Source organism: Centrocercus urophasianus, unplaced genomic scaffold (assembly GCF_019232065.1).
Source record: "Centrocercus urophasianus isolate 14NV4802_14NV808 unplaced genomic scaffold, USGS_Curo_1.0 seq_12, whole genome shotgun sequence".
Lineage (NCBI taxonomy): Eukaryota > Metazoa > Chordata > Aves > Galliformes > Phasianidae > Centrocercus > Centrocercus urophasianus.
Window position 1 is genome coordinate 16,338,046 of NW_024884364.1, and position 16,475 is coordinate 16,354,520.

The 16,475-nt window shown below is 48.4% G+C and overlaps 2 protein-coding genes across 3 annotated transcripts in view; one reads left to right on the top strand and one right to left on the bottom strand.

The window, feature by feature from the left end:
• Positions 1 to 4,996, top strand: part of IGSF3 (immunoglobulin superfamily member 3) — a 77,395-nt gene extending 72,399 nt beyond the window's left edge. For both annotated transcript variants that reach the window (XM_042809761.1, XM_042809762.1), the window contains 2 exons: positions 1,265 to 1,699; positions 1,957 to 4,996. In XM_042809761.1, coding sequence (XP_042665695.1) covers positions 1,265 to 1,699; positions 1,957 to 2,207 — 686 coding nt within the window. In that variant the 3' untranslated portion in view covers positions 2,208 to 4,996. The remainder of the gene's footprint in view (positions 1 to 1,264; positions 1,700 to 1,956) is intronic.
• A 361-nt stretch (positions 4,997 to 5,357) lies between these two features.
• On the bottom strand, positions 5,358 to 15,912 carry ADPRH (ADP-ribosylarginine hydrolase). Its single transcript, XM_042809763.1, has 4 exons — positions 15,754 to 15,912; positions 14,139 to 14,485; positions 7,438 to 7,798; positions 5,358 to 6,625 (listed from the first exon to the last, which is right to left on the bottom strand). Exons 1-4 carry the CDS (start codon positions 15,807 to 15,809, stop codon positions 6,232 to 6,234), a joined length of 1,158 nt encoding a protein of 385 aa, XP_042665697.1. The 5' UTR covers positions 15,810 to 15,912; the 3' UTR covers positions 5,358 to 6,231.
• Positions 15,913 to 16,475: the final 563 nt, after the last annotated feature.

Here is a 16,475-nt window from a genome sequence, read left to right on the forward strand (position 1 = left end):
GTTTTGACAAGCCATTTCATTTCCTTCCCTTCCTCCTTTTTACCTCAGAAGTCCCTGAAATCTCAAGGCTTACCTCATTCCTGTAGGAATCTCCTGAGGAAGATGGGAGCCGAAAACACTCGTGTTGCCTACAGCCTTAACAGCTCTGGCCTTAATGAAAATTTTCCACAGGAAAAACTTACAGGACAGGTGCCATAGTGCAAAGCCCATTCTCCTTCTCCTTGGGGAGGGCACCCACAGCCTGCAGACCTCACTCTGGGGCACAGCAGTACCTGGTGCCCTCTCCCACAGGGCCATCTCCCACCCAGCTACCTGCAAGAGGTAGGGCTTGCCCTGCTGTCAGCACTAGAGGAGAAAGGGGCCTCTCCTCAGCGAGCTGCTGCCTTGCCCTTAGTTCTGAACTCGTGCATTAGGAAGGGCTTTTAATCTTTAAATGAAAGCTTAGATCTGGGCTGATTGTGATCCCCGGAGTATGTGTTCCCTGGCAGGATGACTAAATCAGATGTTAATTGCTCCTGAAGTCAGCCTTTAATCAACTCATCTTAGTTCTGGCCACTGTATCTCAGTTAGCTACAAACATCTCTCTAGCCTTGCAGCAAGAAAAAAAAAACAGAAACGTTAGGAAGTGTCCTTGCTGTTTTTGTTCTGCGGTCATTTCTGCAGAGAAGCCTGTTAACTAATTAACTTCCCAACTCAGTGGAAAAAAAAAATCTGTCCTCACGCGTGTTAGACATACTGATTTTTCAAGTCCATTGAGCAATTTCGGGCATGCTAAGAGTGGAGTGAAATACACTTTGCTCTGGCAGCTGAGTGGTTGTGATTACTCCTCAGTGCCCGCTGGTACCTCCCGGCACATCCTTTAGTGTGTCTGTGTGAGCTGCAGCAGCACAGGGCTGTCAGTCAGCTAGCTCCAGTTTGGCTCTGGGCCAGGTGGAACACAGCGAGGTGAGGATGCTGCTTCTGTGGGGTTGGCTGCACGGGTGCTTGTGGGACTTGGCAGATCGTGTCAAGCTTGTGGGTTTTGCCTGAGTTGCACCGGCATTGCAACTGGTGGTTTTCAAGAGAAGGGTAGATGTGGCACTGAGGGACATGGTTTGTGGGCGTGGTGGGAATGAGCTGATGGTTGGCCTGGGTGACTTTAGTGGTCTTTTCTGACCTTAATGATGCTGCGATTCTGTCCATGATTATGTGTTTGTGCCGGGAAAGGGTGGCTTTGCAGGCAGCATTTTGCTCCATGCTCACCTCTCCTCTTTCGTTATCTCAGAGCCCACCTTGCAGGTGGACACGGCCACTGCCAACCTCACAGTGCAGGAGAAGGAGTCCTTCCAGTTGGACTGCAGCATTCTGTCCCGCTCCAGCCCCGAGTCTCACTTCGCAGTGACGTGGTACAACCTCCGAGCCAAAGAGGTGGGTGGCCGTGCTGAAGAGGAAGAAAAGGAAGACGAGGAGGAGAAGGAGGTGGTGCTGAGCGTGGGCCTTGACGCCATTTTCAGCTCTGGGACAGGTCGCTGGCAGGACCGCCTGTGCTTCCAGCGGCTCTCGGCAGTGCTCTTCCGCCTGACGGTGCTGCAGGCCAGTGGTACTGACACGGGCAACTACTCGTGTCGTGTGGAGGAGTGGCTGGCAGACCCCAGCGGTGTGTGGTACCGGCTGGCCGAGGAGGAGTCAGGCACAGTTGCTGTTCACGTGCAGGATGCAGGTGAGAAGAGTCGATGTCCCCAGGCATCCCACTCTTTCTCTAGGGAATTCTCTAGCACTCGTGTAACTCTTAGTGGGAGATAAACATGGCCTGTGATACCTTTCTTCTGGTGCTCCATTTTCCAGTATTGATGTCTTTCTCATAGCGCAATCTCCTGAATTGATACAGATTAATAAGCGTTTGATTTTATGTTTCTGAAAGTTTGTGGGCTGTTGCATTACAGAAGGTATAAAATGTGACATCTTTCATCTTTTCAGGTTCCACCCTGCAGTCTGTCATCTGCTCCAATGACGCCCTCTTCTACTTTGTCTTCTTCTACCCATTCCCCATCTTCGGCATCTTGATCATCACCATCCTCCTGGTGCGGTTCAAGAGCCGGAACTCCAGCAAGAATTCGGAGGGCAAAAACGGGGTTCCCTTGCTGTGGATCAAAGAGCCACACCTCAACTACTCACCCACTTGCCTAGAGCCACCGGTGCTCAGCATCCACCCAGGAACCATAGACTAAAGGGGCAGAGGCTCTCAGGGGGACATGCAGAGAGAGAGAGAGGCAGAGGCCCGCCAGGAGCCCTGAGGAAGAGTGGTTCTTGTTGTTCTTGTTTCAGTTGTTTCAGCGTCTGTGCTGCGATGTAGCAGCTGAGCTCTGTGGAGCGCACAGCCAGCATGGATGGGAAGGTCTAAGGCTTCTTCCAGCACGTGTGGGAATGCACCCAGCCACTGAGACAGACCGGAGGTCTGTGCGTTTGCTGTACATAGCGGATATTCCTCTTGTTAATTTTTGATGCCATCAGTTGTTGTCCTTTGGGACGTTACTTTTTTGTCGTCGTTTCTGTTTAGTCTCCCGAAGAACTGTAGGCTTTCCCCTCTCTCCACGGAGCAAGAAGTTCCTGGGGTGCTTTTGGTCCTGGGACCATCTCAATGGAGGTCAATGTGTCTGTTTACCAAAGCAGACCTTGTTTTTCCTCCTTATACTCTGTGCCATGGTGAAGAAGGTCTTTTTCCCAAGGTGTGCTGAGCCAGCTACTCCTCTTTGACATCAGATAAAGCTAGGACCATGTCCTGATGGGCAGGTTGGGGTATTAGGAAGTCCATCTCAAAACTGGCTTTGTCCTCATCATCTTTGTGCCTCCACATTACTGTTCTAGAGAAGGCAGTACTGTTCTGGGAGGAGGCAATTCACCTTTTGGGAGCATTTCCTGATATTGGAGAACCTGAATTCTCAGTGCACTCAAAATTGGGACAGAAGCAGTTTTGTTTATCTCCAGGAACTGAATGAGGGGATGGAAGGAAGATACCTGAAAGCTCTGACTTTGTTGGTTGCCAAGAGAGTCCTCTTACAGTCCAGTATACCAGAGATTGGTTTCTCCGTGTCTCCATGCTGCCACCTCTGACAAGGCAGCTCCCCTCTGTGCCCTGCTTGCCTGGGATGGGTGGCTGGATCCAGTCTCTGAAGGCTTCAACTTGACCAAAGTAGTGACTAAAGAAAGGGGGAAAGAGAAAGTACCAGAGGTTGGATTCCCAGTCCCTGGGTGGCTCAGCCAAGGAGCCCAGTCACAGACACACAGCGAGGACATGCAGGTAACCTCGTGTCACCAGGGTTCCCCGCTCCTTGCACTGCTTCCCAGCGCTAGCTTGGACTGGATAAGGGGCCTGCGGCACATCTACGCCCTGGGGGCTCCCATGTCCCTCTGGGTTGAGAGAAATGTCCTATGTGTGTGTCTGTGTATGCCATCTCCAGGACTTCAGGAGGAAGTCAGGAGGAGAAACCATTTCACCGTAAGCCCTCTCTCCTGGCAAAGTCATCTGCTTTTGTTGTGCACAACCTCTGTGACAGGAAATGCTGTTCTTTCTGTGAAAGATATGGCTCTCACAAAGCAAACTGGGGCTCTCTCCACATGGGGCACCTGTGTTCAAGTACCCCATACTACCAAGTACCCCTGTTGTGTCCTGTGGAGGAAACCGCCTCCTCCCCGATACACCTTAAACATTTTGTCTGGCGGAAGAAAGTGTTTGCCAAAAACGGCCTTTTGTTGTCTTCCTTGATGTCTTCCTGGCAAATCCAGCCATTTATTTCTTGCAGCATGGCTGAAACCAACTGGGGCAGATGGGTGCAACTACAAGACCCCCCGCCTCGTCTGAGAGAGGTGCCATGCCTACAGCTGCTGTCCTCTTCAGGAGGGTCAGACAGATCTTCGAGAAGAGAAGGGAACTTCAGGAGATGCTCTGTAGCACTCATGGGGTTGGTCCCCAATGCCTTGATATTTTGGTGGTGAAGCCTCAGGTGGGAGATCTGCACAGCACGTTCTCTAAAAGATGAGCTACAAGTGGAGCTTGCATCTTCCCACATGGATGCAGACAGTCCCATTCCAGTGATGGGGGAGCCCGCCAGACCTTTGATGTCAACCACCTCTACTCCTTCACAAGAATGGTATTTGGTTCTTCCGCTGAGAAGCCCAAATTTCACTCACCCTCTGCAAAGTCTCTCTCCTTGAGACATAATTGCTTACTGGCCCGTATGCATAATTGTGCATAATATCACAGTTCTATATATATATACATATATATATACATACATACCACGCACCCACGCACTTGTCTTCCCTTTCTGGATAAGAAGTCTGCAAAGAGAGGAGTGGGATGAAAAGCGAATGGAACTGAAGAACCACGACACGAACAACAGCAGCTGCAGCCAGTGGGTATTGTTTCATAAATTTAGTGTCTCTTGTACATACTGCTTGAGGGTAGGAACTGCAATTCATTTCTGCTTTAAAGGAAAAAGAGAAAGTCAGCAGGAGCTCTTCTTCCAGCGCATGCGCTGCATCTGAACTGAGCTCCTCCTCCCAGCCTGCTGCCTCAACAGCGCTGCCCAGACCAGGGCTCCGGTGGAGGGCTTTCCCCTGGCCCCCTCTCCATGGCCAGAACTGGTCCCTCCCCAGCCCAGCAGCTCTTGCACCAAGCCCAGGCTTTGCCAGGAAGCGGCGCCTGTGATGGTCCAGAAAGTATCTTGCCAGTGATGTTTCTTCATTGTTCTGGCAGTGTGTTGCCCAGTCTCAGACGTCTCTGTTTTTATAGGCGAACTCTAATGAGTTTCAACATTAAGCTTTTCAGACCACTCTCTCTGCTGTAACTTTCTATTATGAACCCAAGATGAAAGAGAGATAGCTTATCCATGCATGATGTCGGAAAAATGTTTGGGATTTTTTTTTAAAGAACAAAAAAAACTTTGTACTATGTTGCACTAAAACATGTTTTATACAACACACCCGAGAACTGTAGTAAACTGTGTTGAAATTGTGACTCATACTGCTGCTGGTGTTTGTCTGATCTGGGCTTTCATTGCGCCTTTATGCACAGTCTCTGCATAGCGGTGTGCTGAATTCCAGAGCCAACTCCCCCTGTTGGGCAGCCTTTCCCTCCAGCCCTGTTCTCCACTGCAATAACTCCATCCTCCCCAGCAGTGCTTCACTACTCATCCAGGTGGAGCCTGTGGGCACCGTTCCCCCTCTGGCTCTCCCAGCATACTCTCCCTTCCCACCCCCTTCTTCATCCATCGTGGAAAATAGCATTTAACAGAGACATTCCAGGGCGATGTATTGAATGGGACACACTGTTTTTGAAATTGCTCTTGAAATAATAAGTATTTTACTGTGCCATAGTCTGGATTTGAAGAAACATTTTTTAATGGAATAATACATGATAAGTGGTAAGCAAATAACCATTAACACCAATAACCATCGCTGTAAGCAGATAAGTATAATTGAGTACAGAAGCTGCTGAAGTTGATGTAAAATGCAACTTCCTCATGTTCTCCTTATACCCACCCTTATCTTCAATACAGGTGTGGTCAGCAGGGCTTACGTCCCCTGTTAACCAAACTGAGTGTGATACATTCCTACACATAGAGCAGAAGTGCCATGAAGCTGCACAATGCACTTGAGATGCAGCAGCAGAGTTTCTGTTTCTTTCTACGCTCATACAAAACAAAACAAAAAAAGCAATCTGCTAAAATAATCACGTAAGAAAGCTTTCTTGTTCCTGAGGCAGCTGGCTGTTTGCTTCCTCTCCTAGCAGGCTGAGGCAATTTCTGTTGTATTCACTGTGCAGAGGAGGAGAGCTTTTAGAGCTGGTGACAGTTCTCACTGACAGTACAGTACAAGGTAATGAGCTTGTATTAGCCATTGTTGGTTTACTGCAAAGCAGCTCTGCCAGTCCTGTAGTCAGGCATGAGAATCCCTGATCCTCTCTGGCATGCTTAAGAGTGGGAGGACCTTGTTTTGGGGCAGCTTGTTTGCATTTTGCTGCCTGTCCAGCTGCTGGAGCATTACTGGCAGCGCTGCAGTGGGTGATCCTCCTCTACTTAAGACTCAACCACTGTGCAAAGGAGGAGGAAATTCTCAGCTCAGCTGCTTGCAGGTTGGGTACACTGCTGTATGCTCCCATCAAACCACCACCAAGCCCTCAAATGGTCTCCGTGCTGAAGCAAGCACACTGACAGAAAATGCAAGCCTCATCGTGGCCTACCCTCAAGTACATTAAGCCTGGGAAATACGGTACAACTCCTTGGCCACCTGCTCCAGGCGCTCCCTGTACTCCAGGTCAGTGTAGAGGGAGGAGGCGATGCCACGGAAGCCGTGCATGGCTCCCCACCAGCAAGCTGCAATGGCAGCGGTGGAGTCACTGTCTCCCCCGTGGAAGAAAGCACGGTGAGCCAGCTCTGTCCAGGAGTCCCCTGCACCCAGCAGTGCATCGTAGGCGATCATGGGGGCATCGTGCCCACTGCTGCCCCCCCAGCCACTGTAGCTGAGGGAGGTGTAAAAAGAGTCCCTCTCTTCCACACCATACTTGGAGGGGAAGGTGGGTGGCGAGACCCCATCCAAGATGCCTCTCTCTTCCAGGTACGCTTTCCATTGCTTTTCAAAGTAAGACCTAGAATCACAAAATCATTACAGTTGGAAAAGATCACTAACATCACCCAGTCCAACCACCAGCCCATTCCCACCATGCCCACTAGCCGTGTCCCTCAGTGCCACAATGGTTCTTGAACACTTCAGGGACTGTCACTCTCCCACCTCCCTGAGCAGCCTGTGCCACTGCCTCTTTCTGAGAAGAGATGTTTCCTAATTTCCAACCTGAACCTACAGTAAGAGGAGTCCTGCTGCCAAATCATACAGCTGAAAACATGCCACCCAAAGAGCCCGGAGCGGCAGCTCAGCATCAAAACAGGCATCCCCTGTTGTTGGAAGGGATGGGATTTACAGTAAGAGGCACTGAGATTTCCCCTCTCTTCAGCCACATGGGTGAAGGCAGCCTAGCACCTGCCGCTGTCACCTCAAAGGATTCAAAGGCTCAGACCGAGAACTGAGTCATCCATAAGATTCAGAGTGCCTCTGTGCAGAGCTACACTGGGTGCACGTCCCCATTTGGTTACCACTTTCAGACTGAGCTCAGCCCCTTGCCTGGTTCTGTTCCCCAGCCCTGCTTCTCATCTTTCATCAGATCATGGCTGAGATGAAAAGCCTGGCTGCCTTATATCGGGTGCAAAAAGCGCTACGTGACACTAAACCTGCCATTTGTATGTTAGATGTATGTTAGATGTATTATGTCAGATCCCATGGCAGGGATGCACTGCTCTAAGAGTCCACCATAACGTGACTCCTCAAGCTTAGGTACGAACGGAGCTCACCCTCCTGTGCTCTAGGTTCACTTTGCTCCCCACAGAACCCATCCCAGCAGCTCACCAGTGCTTCATGTTCTCCTCCACGGAGGAACCAGCGCTGCTCACGTAGGCCTTGGCACTCGGCAGCACATCCAGCAGCCGCTTCCCCCAGGCCAGGGGCGGCACGCCGTTCACTGCAAGTGCAGTGAAGAGAGCAGAGGCCAGGGAGCCCAGGTAGCCGGTGGGGTTGTGGTGAGTCATCCGGCCACTCTCAATACTGACTTTCACCAGCGTGTCCAGCTCAGCAGCACGGTGGAAACGCAGCCCGATGCACATGGAGCGCATGGCAGCACCGCAGCCACCCCCGCTGGGGCTGAAGGGAGCCTTCCAGGTCTCCGGTCTCGCCGGGTCCAGTTTCAGTGCATTATCCATACATGTTCCACCTGGGCAGGGAGAGAGAGCCGGTGCTGGCAACGTGCCCCTCCGCACTGGAGCACAGTGCTTGCCGGTGCTGCATGCAGGGTGGTCTCCCAGGGACCGTTATTTGGCGTAAGGGATTCAGGCTTCCCTGAGAAACCAGCTGCTGTCTCCTGCCTGAAACTGCCAGCGTACCCTGGGTATACATTCCCAGAGAGAGCCAATCGTTCTGGTTTGTGAAAATAATTAAAAAGCCCAGGGAGGTAAAAAACAATCCCCTGCTGATTTATGTGTGTAACCGTTACTGTTAATATTTGCATTTCATGTTTCTTGATGGCATCTGTAAAGCACACATACTGTATGTGCTAGGTATGTTACGCACACACGGGACTAGAGACCTAGATGGACATAAAGGGAAGGGAAATTTGGAGGGCCATCAGAGCACCTCGATCCCAACTCACTGCAAGAATGAGTATCTCTCCTTTTTTCCTGATAGCTGTTCAACTCTTACACAGGAGCCGTTAATGACGGAGAGCCACCAGCCTGCCCAGGAATCCTTCCCAGTGCCTCGGCCGCTAGGAAATGTTCTCTGCAAGAAACCCAGATCTCCCTCACTGCAGTTTTGCTTTGTCGGAAAGTGATAAATCAAGTACTTGCCTCGTGGCAACAAGGTTGTGTGTATCTGGCTTTGCCGTGTTTCTCCTAAATCAGCTGAAGAACGACTGCAGTTGCTGTCTGAGCAGAGCCACTAGCAGCTAACTGTGCTGAGACTGCAAAAGGTGCAGTGAGCGCAGCCCAGCAGCACTGCCCAGCAGGCAGAGGATTCTGCGTGGCTGAGAGCTCAGACCCGAAGGGCCACACGTACCACACGTATCCCCATAGACCTACCCACCCTGAACTGTTCTCCCCAGCTTGAGACAATGAGCGTTTTCAGGCTCCTTTAACATCCTACCGTAATCAGAGCTACAGTTTTGTTATGCAAAGTATTTCACAGAATTGTAGGTGTTGGAAGTGATCTCTGGAGATCATCTAGGCCAGCCCCCATTTAATAGTTTTCTTAAATTCCCTTCTAATTTTTAAATTATACGAGTGGTGATGGTCCATTCTCCACTCTATTCAACACTTCGTCCCTGCTCCTCAGCTCTCTCTTGCTCCAGGCAGACCCCCTGGCCCAACCGCAGCCCAGCTCTGCGTCTCCTCAAGTGGGATGGCACACACTGACTTCTCTCTGCCTGCCCTCATCCCTTTCCTATTTCTGCTATTCACTTTTCAAAACAATGATTCTGCTTCTTCCTGTGCTGCAGTTTTGGTGACACGTTAGTTAGCCCAACACATCTATAGGTAAAGCCACCTGTGCAAACGCATCTAAATTTCAGTATGCAGATACTTTCCTTGACTTCAGCCATGAAACAAGTTGGGAGTGCTAAGCATCCGGTTTGTGTGCAAGGAAAGGCAAACAAGTTTCAAATATCAAATATCAAAAATACATTATTTTTCACTCTCTTTTGCTTTGGCCTTTTTACCTAGTTTTCTCTTCTAGACAGTTCTAAAATATTTCTCCTCCAGCAGAGAATAAAGTCATGAGCGGATTTCAGGTACCTTCATTTGACTTTTTCAGTATGTTAGACAACAGCAAAGCTGGATTTGGAAGGCTGGGGTTCTCCCACCGTTTTGTTCCTCATGCTCACTTAGAAAGCTGAGATAAGTGGGAGAGAGTATGAAGAAGATTGCTCAAGAAAGTTCATGTTACCAGGCATTTCTGCTATCTCAGGTGCAGTTTGACCTGCATGTCCCAGGACCTTGCTAGTCACAGTGAGACACTGCACTACATACTCTGCAGAACAGTTTGCTCCTTTACTTGCACACATAAGCTTGGCAATAGGACTTGGTATATGGTGGTCTATTTTATAGCTCCCTTGTAATAATCAAAATACATCCAAATCCAAGCACAGTTCTAAGATTGCCTCCCAGCCATGTGTTAGCAATAAATCACAGTTGGCTGCTGTCAGGAATAAGGTCACATGGATGATTTCATGGTCCTGATCTGAGTGTCTGTAGCATCCTTCTTTTTCTGACAGAGTTGCTGCATTATAGGCATATTAGATAGGTGTGGGATGCAAGCTCTGTGCTTGCTCGCTCTGAATGGTTGCCTCAAACTGAAAATGTAGCTTCACCCTGTTGCTTTCATCCAGCCAGCCTGTCAGCTGAAATGAACTTTGAGAATGGGAACAGCCTATGCAAGGGTTCCCCATAGGAAAAAAAAGCAGGTTGCCGATCAGCGCAGCCCACGCTGTCAGGCTACTTTCATTCTCATGAATTCCCCACAGCATGACCCAGGCACAAACCTGTGCTGCAATTTCACCAGCCTCAGCCATAGTGTGCCTACATGCCGGCCTCTGGTGTGATGCTTGTGTTACACACTGCCCAGTAGATGAGCCCTGCTGCTTTTGCTCGGCCCAGACCCAAAACCTGGCTCTGCCCAGATGTTCTTGATGCATCCTTCAAGGCCAGGTTGAATGTGGCCTTGGGCATCTGATCCACTGAGTGATATACCTGCCCATGGCAGGGAGTTGGAGCTGAGCGAGCTTTAAGGTCTCTTCCAACCCAAATCATTCTGTGATTCTGTGACTCGGCCTGCAGGAGATTTACAGAGGGAAAACTGCAGGGCCACACTTCTCAGCTGGAGGAAGTAGTGGGCATGGTGTTTGATAAGGACTGGCAAAACTGATCTAACTGAACAGTTATGAGGTTCCTTCTACGATGTCTCAAAGTAGGCATTGCATTCAAGCCTCTAAAGAAGCTTTCTATGGAATGGATTAGTTCAGTGCTGGCTGCTCCGCATCAAAACTGTTAAGAATGCCAGCAGTATAATTTCCAACTTTGTTAGGATTAACTGAAAATTGAAGCATTTTTCAAATCTATATGTACTATGTTTATACACCTATAAGAAGATCCCAAAAGATTGTATTGGACAAAGCCATGATTTTTAAAAAAGTTGTGCCAGTCATCCTATGTGTCCTTAGTTGGATGGACCTCTTGGTGAGGACAGAGAGCAAAGAAACCAGGGCAGCTTAAAATCAAAATCTGCCCAACAAAAAGAAAAAGAACTTCGCAATCCTGTTGAAACTGTGAGGAAAACATTTTGTCAGGGCATTTTTGGGCAGGTTGAGAGCAGGCAACAAAACAGTGCAGAGAAGAAGCGAGACTGTTCTTTCATTAGCTGCAATGAAAGGAAAATGAGGAAGATGACAAGGCTTAAGCTGTTTTGCAATAACAAGCAAACAGTTACTTGCACAATATGCATATTACTTTAGGACATCACCACTAATACCCTGCAAACAAAAAGAAAAAAGTAGAACGAAGCAGTGCACAACAGCTAGGGCTCCCAAGATTTAAGTAGTACTGTAAATCATGTGCTTTTAAACAGTTAACAAGTTACATCACTGGAAAACTGATGATGGGAGACTGAGCTGAAATCATGCTCTTGGGCCTTTTGAAAATCAGATTTTGGAGGAACTGCTGTAGGAGTCTCTGAAACCAGAAACTCTGGAAGCCTACTAAATCCTAGTTAGGAATTCTTTCACTAACAATGAGAACCGAAAAGTGACCTGAGGAGGGGACTGTTCCAAGGAAAGAAGAAATAGAAGCAAAAAGTCTGAAGAAAGCTGGATTGAGAAAGTTGCACCGTGTACAACTAGATGGTATTTCTGGAATAGAATAATATCATAGAATCACAGAACCATAGAATGCCCTAGGTTGAAAAGGACCATGATGATCTATTGTCCCCAACCATTAGACCAGTAAGCCACAATAAGCTTTCATTCCATTTATCTAGACTCTTACATGAATGCAGACGGTAACGGGTGGTTAGGAATTGTCAGTACATATAACAAAGGTGGGTTAAAACAACCGTGTAGCCATAGGTAGAAGACTTAGAAACAGAATGAAAAGCAACGTTTTGAAGAAGAAGGCTTACTGGAGAGCTGTGCAGGCCGAGTAGTTATATCATGAAAAAAGAAATATGGTCGGGGCTGTGACACATCACAAAAAGCCATAATGGGTGTAGGGATTAACTTGGCATTGAATTAAGACAATGAGATAGACAACCTTTGTCTCTGCTGTGACTGGCTGATGACTAATAAAGTTGTGGGAATCCCTTTATTATCATAGGTTTTGGTTTTCAGATCTGGATTCCCTTGCGTAGGTGAGCAATGTGACTTTCCCCCACCATTCTGGGGGAATCTCCTCTCTATTGGGTGAAAATTGCAACAGCAAATTTCCATTCTCAACCTTAAAAGCTGCAATTCCCCAGTGAGTATTCAATTTGTCCAGAAAAGCATCATCTCAGGTTATACTCTCAGTTACAATCTATTCTGAATTGCCGTAACAAGTTACTGACAGGCAACTTCTACTGTTAGGACTTATCATTATGTCACAGAGACCCTGAACTGCAGACAGCTTTTCAGGATACGAATTAGGCATTCCCTTTAGTAGTTTGTTAGTGAGCATTAAACAGCTTGGTCTTAGATTTCAGCTTTCAGAGACCAAGGCAAGCCCAATTCCTTCCCTGCAGTTGCAGTAGGAGCGCTCCTGAATGCATTTTCAATAGAAAAGAGCATTTTCAATAGACTTCCATTTTTTCCATAGTTTCCCTCCACTCCAAAATGTTTTGATGTCAGTGTCCATGGACACAGTTCCCACTAACTAAGCTTCACATCTTTATTTAGCCAGCTAACCTGGCCTTTCCTTGTTACTCCAATTAGTTGCCGTAGCTAATTTATTTTGAAATCTTTCATTTCCATATGAGAACAGCTCTGGGGCACAGTTACCCACCTAAAGACTGCAGCAGGCATGTTATAAACCATAGCCATTAATTACTAACATTTCAGTTTTAGACTCTTCAGCTCAGGTTTTCGTCACCAAACTCAGATAGCAGAGTTAGCTTCCAGTTGTTGTCTCACTGCCAGCTGTGGTTGCTCCATCTTGGTAGACCCCGTCAGCTGGGGGACCTACAAGACGTTCCTTTGCCAAAACAGCAGTGGTTCTGTTGAAGTTTTAACCTCCTGATGGCTGCTATCCTGGCAAGCATCATTACCCCCTCTTAAATATTTTATTTGTCTTAAATATTTTATTTGTTGTCTGCTCTGACAACAGAGATTATCCATCTTATGATGGATAAGAATGCTGATACTTGCATCCTTTATGGGAGGGTTGGAGGTGGCCATGGAAAGGTACGCAGAGTAAATTCCTGCTTGAATTTCTTATCTGGCTTACTATGTAGAAATGCACAGCTCTGTCACTCTATGCTCAGTGCCCCTAAAAGAATAATGCAGGATATTTTCCCAGGAAAACAGTTTTAATGTCAAGCTAGAACATTCATGATATATTTTGGCCTTTCCAAATAGGCAAGTCTGAAACCTATTTATTTTTACTGTATAAGCTCGGCATTATATCACAGCATTTGAGTGTTCGCTAGGCAGTTTGTGCTGCCTGAAGTAGCTAAAACTAGCCCAGCCTCAATTGCTCATATTTAATTCAAGCATTTGGATTAAGCTGGGCCATCTGCACAGAAAAAGACAGGGTTGGTCAGCAGGCCTGGGTGAACCAGGAATGACAGGAATATATTGCATCAGCTTGGCCACTGCAGCCTGTCCACTTATTGTTCCCCAAGCTGCCGCACCCTGGCCATCCCTGCTGCTTGTGGGCTGAACTTTGAACACTGCTTTTAGTTCTGTTTCTGCAGAAACAGAACCTGGAGCTACATGACTCAGAAAAGATAACTGTGACCTGACTGTTCAGCTGCAGAAAGTGGACATGTGGAACTAGCCAAAAGTGGGCTTTGGGCTTAGTAATTATTCCAAGCAAGGATTTCTGCACTTGTAAATATATTTTATGTGCAATTTTTAGCATTTATTAGCAGAAATTCTATATTAACTCTTTGTTTACATGTTCTGCTTTAAGATGGCTCTTCTACATGGCTGAAATCGTGCTTTTCCTTTAGGAATGTAGGAAAAGACATATTCCCAGTGCAAAACCTAGCATTCCTCCCCTGAGCTCAAGACGAGACCTGAAACACCTGTCTTATAAATGTGAGCAAAATGTTGTCTTCTCTCATCTAGTTCAGAGAAGCCCAAACCACTCCACCCTGCTTTTTTTCTATTCGCTCAGTTCATCCTGAAACTGGTAATGAGCGTAGAAAACTTTTGGCTGTACGTGAAATACAACCAATGCAATCAATAGACAAAAGCAGAAGGTGAGAAGCATGGCCAGCCTTGACTCCAAGCTACAGGAAAGTGAGAGATGCTTAGCCACAAGGAGAGAGGAGGCGGAGGGCAGACCTGCCAAGGCAACACAATGAGAGGTAACCTGGAGCTCTGTTGTCCATGTCATTCATGCACTCCTTGTAGTTCTTTGCAATCAGGGAATAGAGATGCGTTAAATCTGGATTCTTCCCAGCAGCTACCAGGGCTTCGGCCGTGGCCAGGTGCATCACTGTGTCATCGCTGACCCTCCAGCCTTTGATGCTGAAGTTGCCAAGTCCCCCCATGGCTGCCAGCTCCTTGTGGATGGCCGGGCCGCTTGTCAGGAACTCCCATTTTGCATTGTAGTAGCCCAGCGTGTCCCCCAGTGCACTCAGCACCATTGACGCCACGTAGTTTTCCATCGATTTAGGACACAGGTTTTGCCCCAGGACTGCTTCAATGTAGAAAGCACTACAAAGAAAAGGAAAAAAAAAAGAGAGAGAGGAAGATAATAAAAAAAATAAAATTATTTCTCAGTTTAGTACAACTACTAAACACCTATCATTCAGCAGCCTGGACACTGGGCCCATCACTTAAAGGACTATATGCCTTCAAAGCACACCCTTCTCTGTGGATATTGGCATGCACGTGCAATGTGCAGGCATGTGTTGGTAAGTCTGTGTGAGGTGAGCAGGGAGAAGGAGGGGATTGTCTCCCTCTATTCTGCCCTTGTAAGGCCCCATTTGGAGTACCACGTCCAAAACTGGAGCCCCCAGTACAGGAAGGATGTGGAGTTGTTGGATTGGATCCAGAGGAGGCCACAAGGATGATCAGAGGGCTGGAATACCTCTCCTATGAAGGCTAAGGGAGCTAGGCTTGTTTAACTTGGAGGAGGCTCCATGGAGACTCATTGCAGCCTTCCGGTACTTGAAGGGAGCTTACAAGCGGGAAGGAGGCTGACATTTTACATCATTTGATAGTGATGGGACAAGGGGGACTGGCTTCAAACTAAAAGAAAGGTTAGATGTTAGAAAGAAGTTCTTTACTCAGAGGCATTGACACAGGCTGGCTGCACAGAGAAGCTGTGGATGCCCCATACTTGGAGGTTGGATGGGGCCCTGGGCAGCCTGAGCTGGTGGGGGGCAGCCCTGCCCACGGCAGGGGCTGGGGCTGGATGATCTTTAATGTCCCCCCCAACCTAAGGCATTCTATGATTCTATGAACATGCAGATAATAAATGCACCTCCTTTCAATGTTTTTGCCAAAAGTAGCTCGCAGGAGTCAGGAAATCAGAGCAGGCTCCCAGTGACTTTCATAGCACAAAGATAACTTGAGAGTGAGCCCCACATTTACATAAGCAGGGTGAGTTTGTCTACCCTTCAGCAACATGGGGCAGGGCAAAATGGGCAAAGAGGGGCTCTGACCAACACTAAGCCTGTGCCCAGAGGCTGGCTATGGAAGTGTGCATTGGTATCGGCAGTCAGCACCTGAGTGGGTATTGTAAACAACATTTCCCTTCCAGCCAAAACACTTAAAGCCTGCTGCTTTTTATTTCTGCCCTCAATATGGCTAAAGAACCCACTACTCTCCCTTCACCACTTGACTCAGGAAAAACACCGAAAGAAAAAGCACAGACGCAGCAAATATCTGAATTGTTAATCATCACTGTGAGACTTGCTGGGGGAGAGCTGGCTGCTTCCTGCCCACCAGCTTTGCTGCTACCCATCACCACTACTTACAGGGTCAGGATGGTGACCACGGGATGCCGGTATTTTGCAGCACCTCGCCCAACCATCGGACAGGGTACCAGCTGATGTTAACAGCCCCTTCCCTGGGCCAGTGCAGATCTCCCGGCGGCTGACGAGGCCTCAAGGATGGCAGTGGAGGCGGCGGCAACGAGTTCATGCGTCATTGTGCTGCGACAGCCCAGCCCAAAAAGAGGGGGAGGAGGGAGGGAGGCCTGCGCTGGCAGCACGGACACTCTCAGCCATAGCAGCTGCAGTAGGGCTGTGGAGGAGCCCCCACAGCCATCCTTGAGAGGAAGAAATCACAGTGGCCACGGCCCCAAAGCACAGAGGAAGACAGAGGCTGCCCCAGCTGCAAGGTGGTAGCCAAAGGGGGCACCATTCCTCGCTGCCCCCAATGACCCCACCATGCTTCACACCCATGGCCCCTCCGGCCTCTCTGCTCCAGTGCTTGCACCCCGCAGCCTGGCTGCTCCTGTGTTGGCCACTGCTTCCTCTTTGGGGCCTCTCTCTCCTTTCATTTTCAGGATTCTTTCCTATCTCATCACCTTCCGGAGCCAAACAGTCGATTAGGAAATGTAGTCACCACGTGGAAATGAATTGTTTTACAAAACATCTTCAGCGTCCTCCCTATGCTTCTACTGAAGCTGTGCACTGGTTTCGTGAGTGCACACACACACACACACACACACACACACACATACACACACACCCCT

What these genes read in the sequence shown, in the direction of transcription:
- ADPRH (XM_042809763.1), bottom strand. Translation starts at nt 15,809, where the DNA reads ATGGTTGGGCGAGGTGCTGCAAAATACCGGCATCCCGTGGTCACCATC. An exon ending in CATGGACAACAGAGCTCCAG is followed by an intron (nt 7,799 to 14,138) that starts GTTACCTCTCAT and finishes CTCCCTGCCCAG; the next exon opens with GTGGAACATGTATGGATAAT. An exon ending in GAGGAGAACATGAAGCACTG is followed by an intron (nt 6,626 to 7,437) that starts GTGAGCTGCTGG and finishes TTGTGATTCTAG; the next exon opens with GTCTTACTTTGAAAAGCAAT.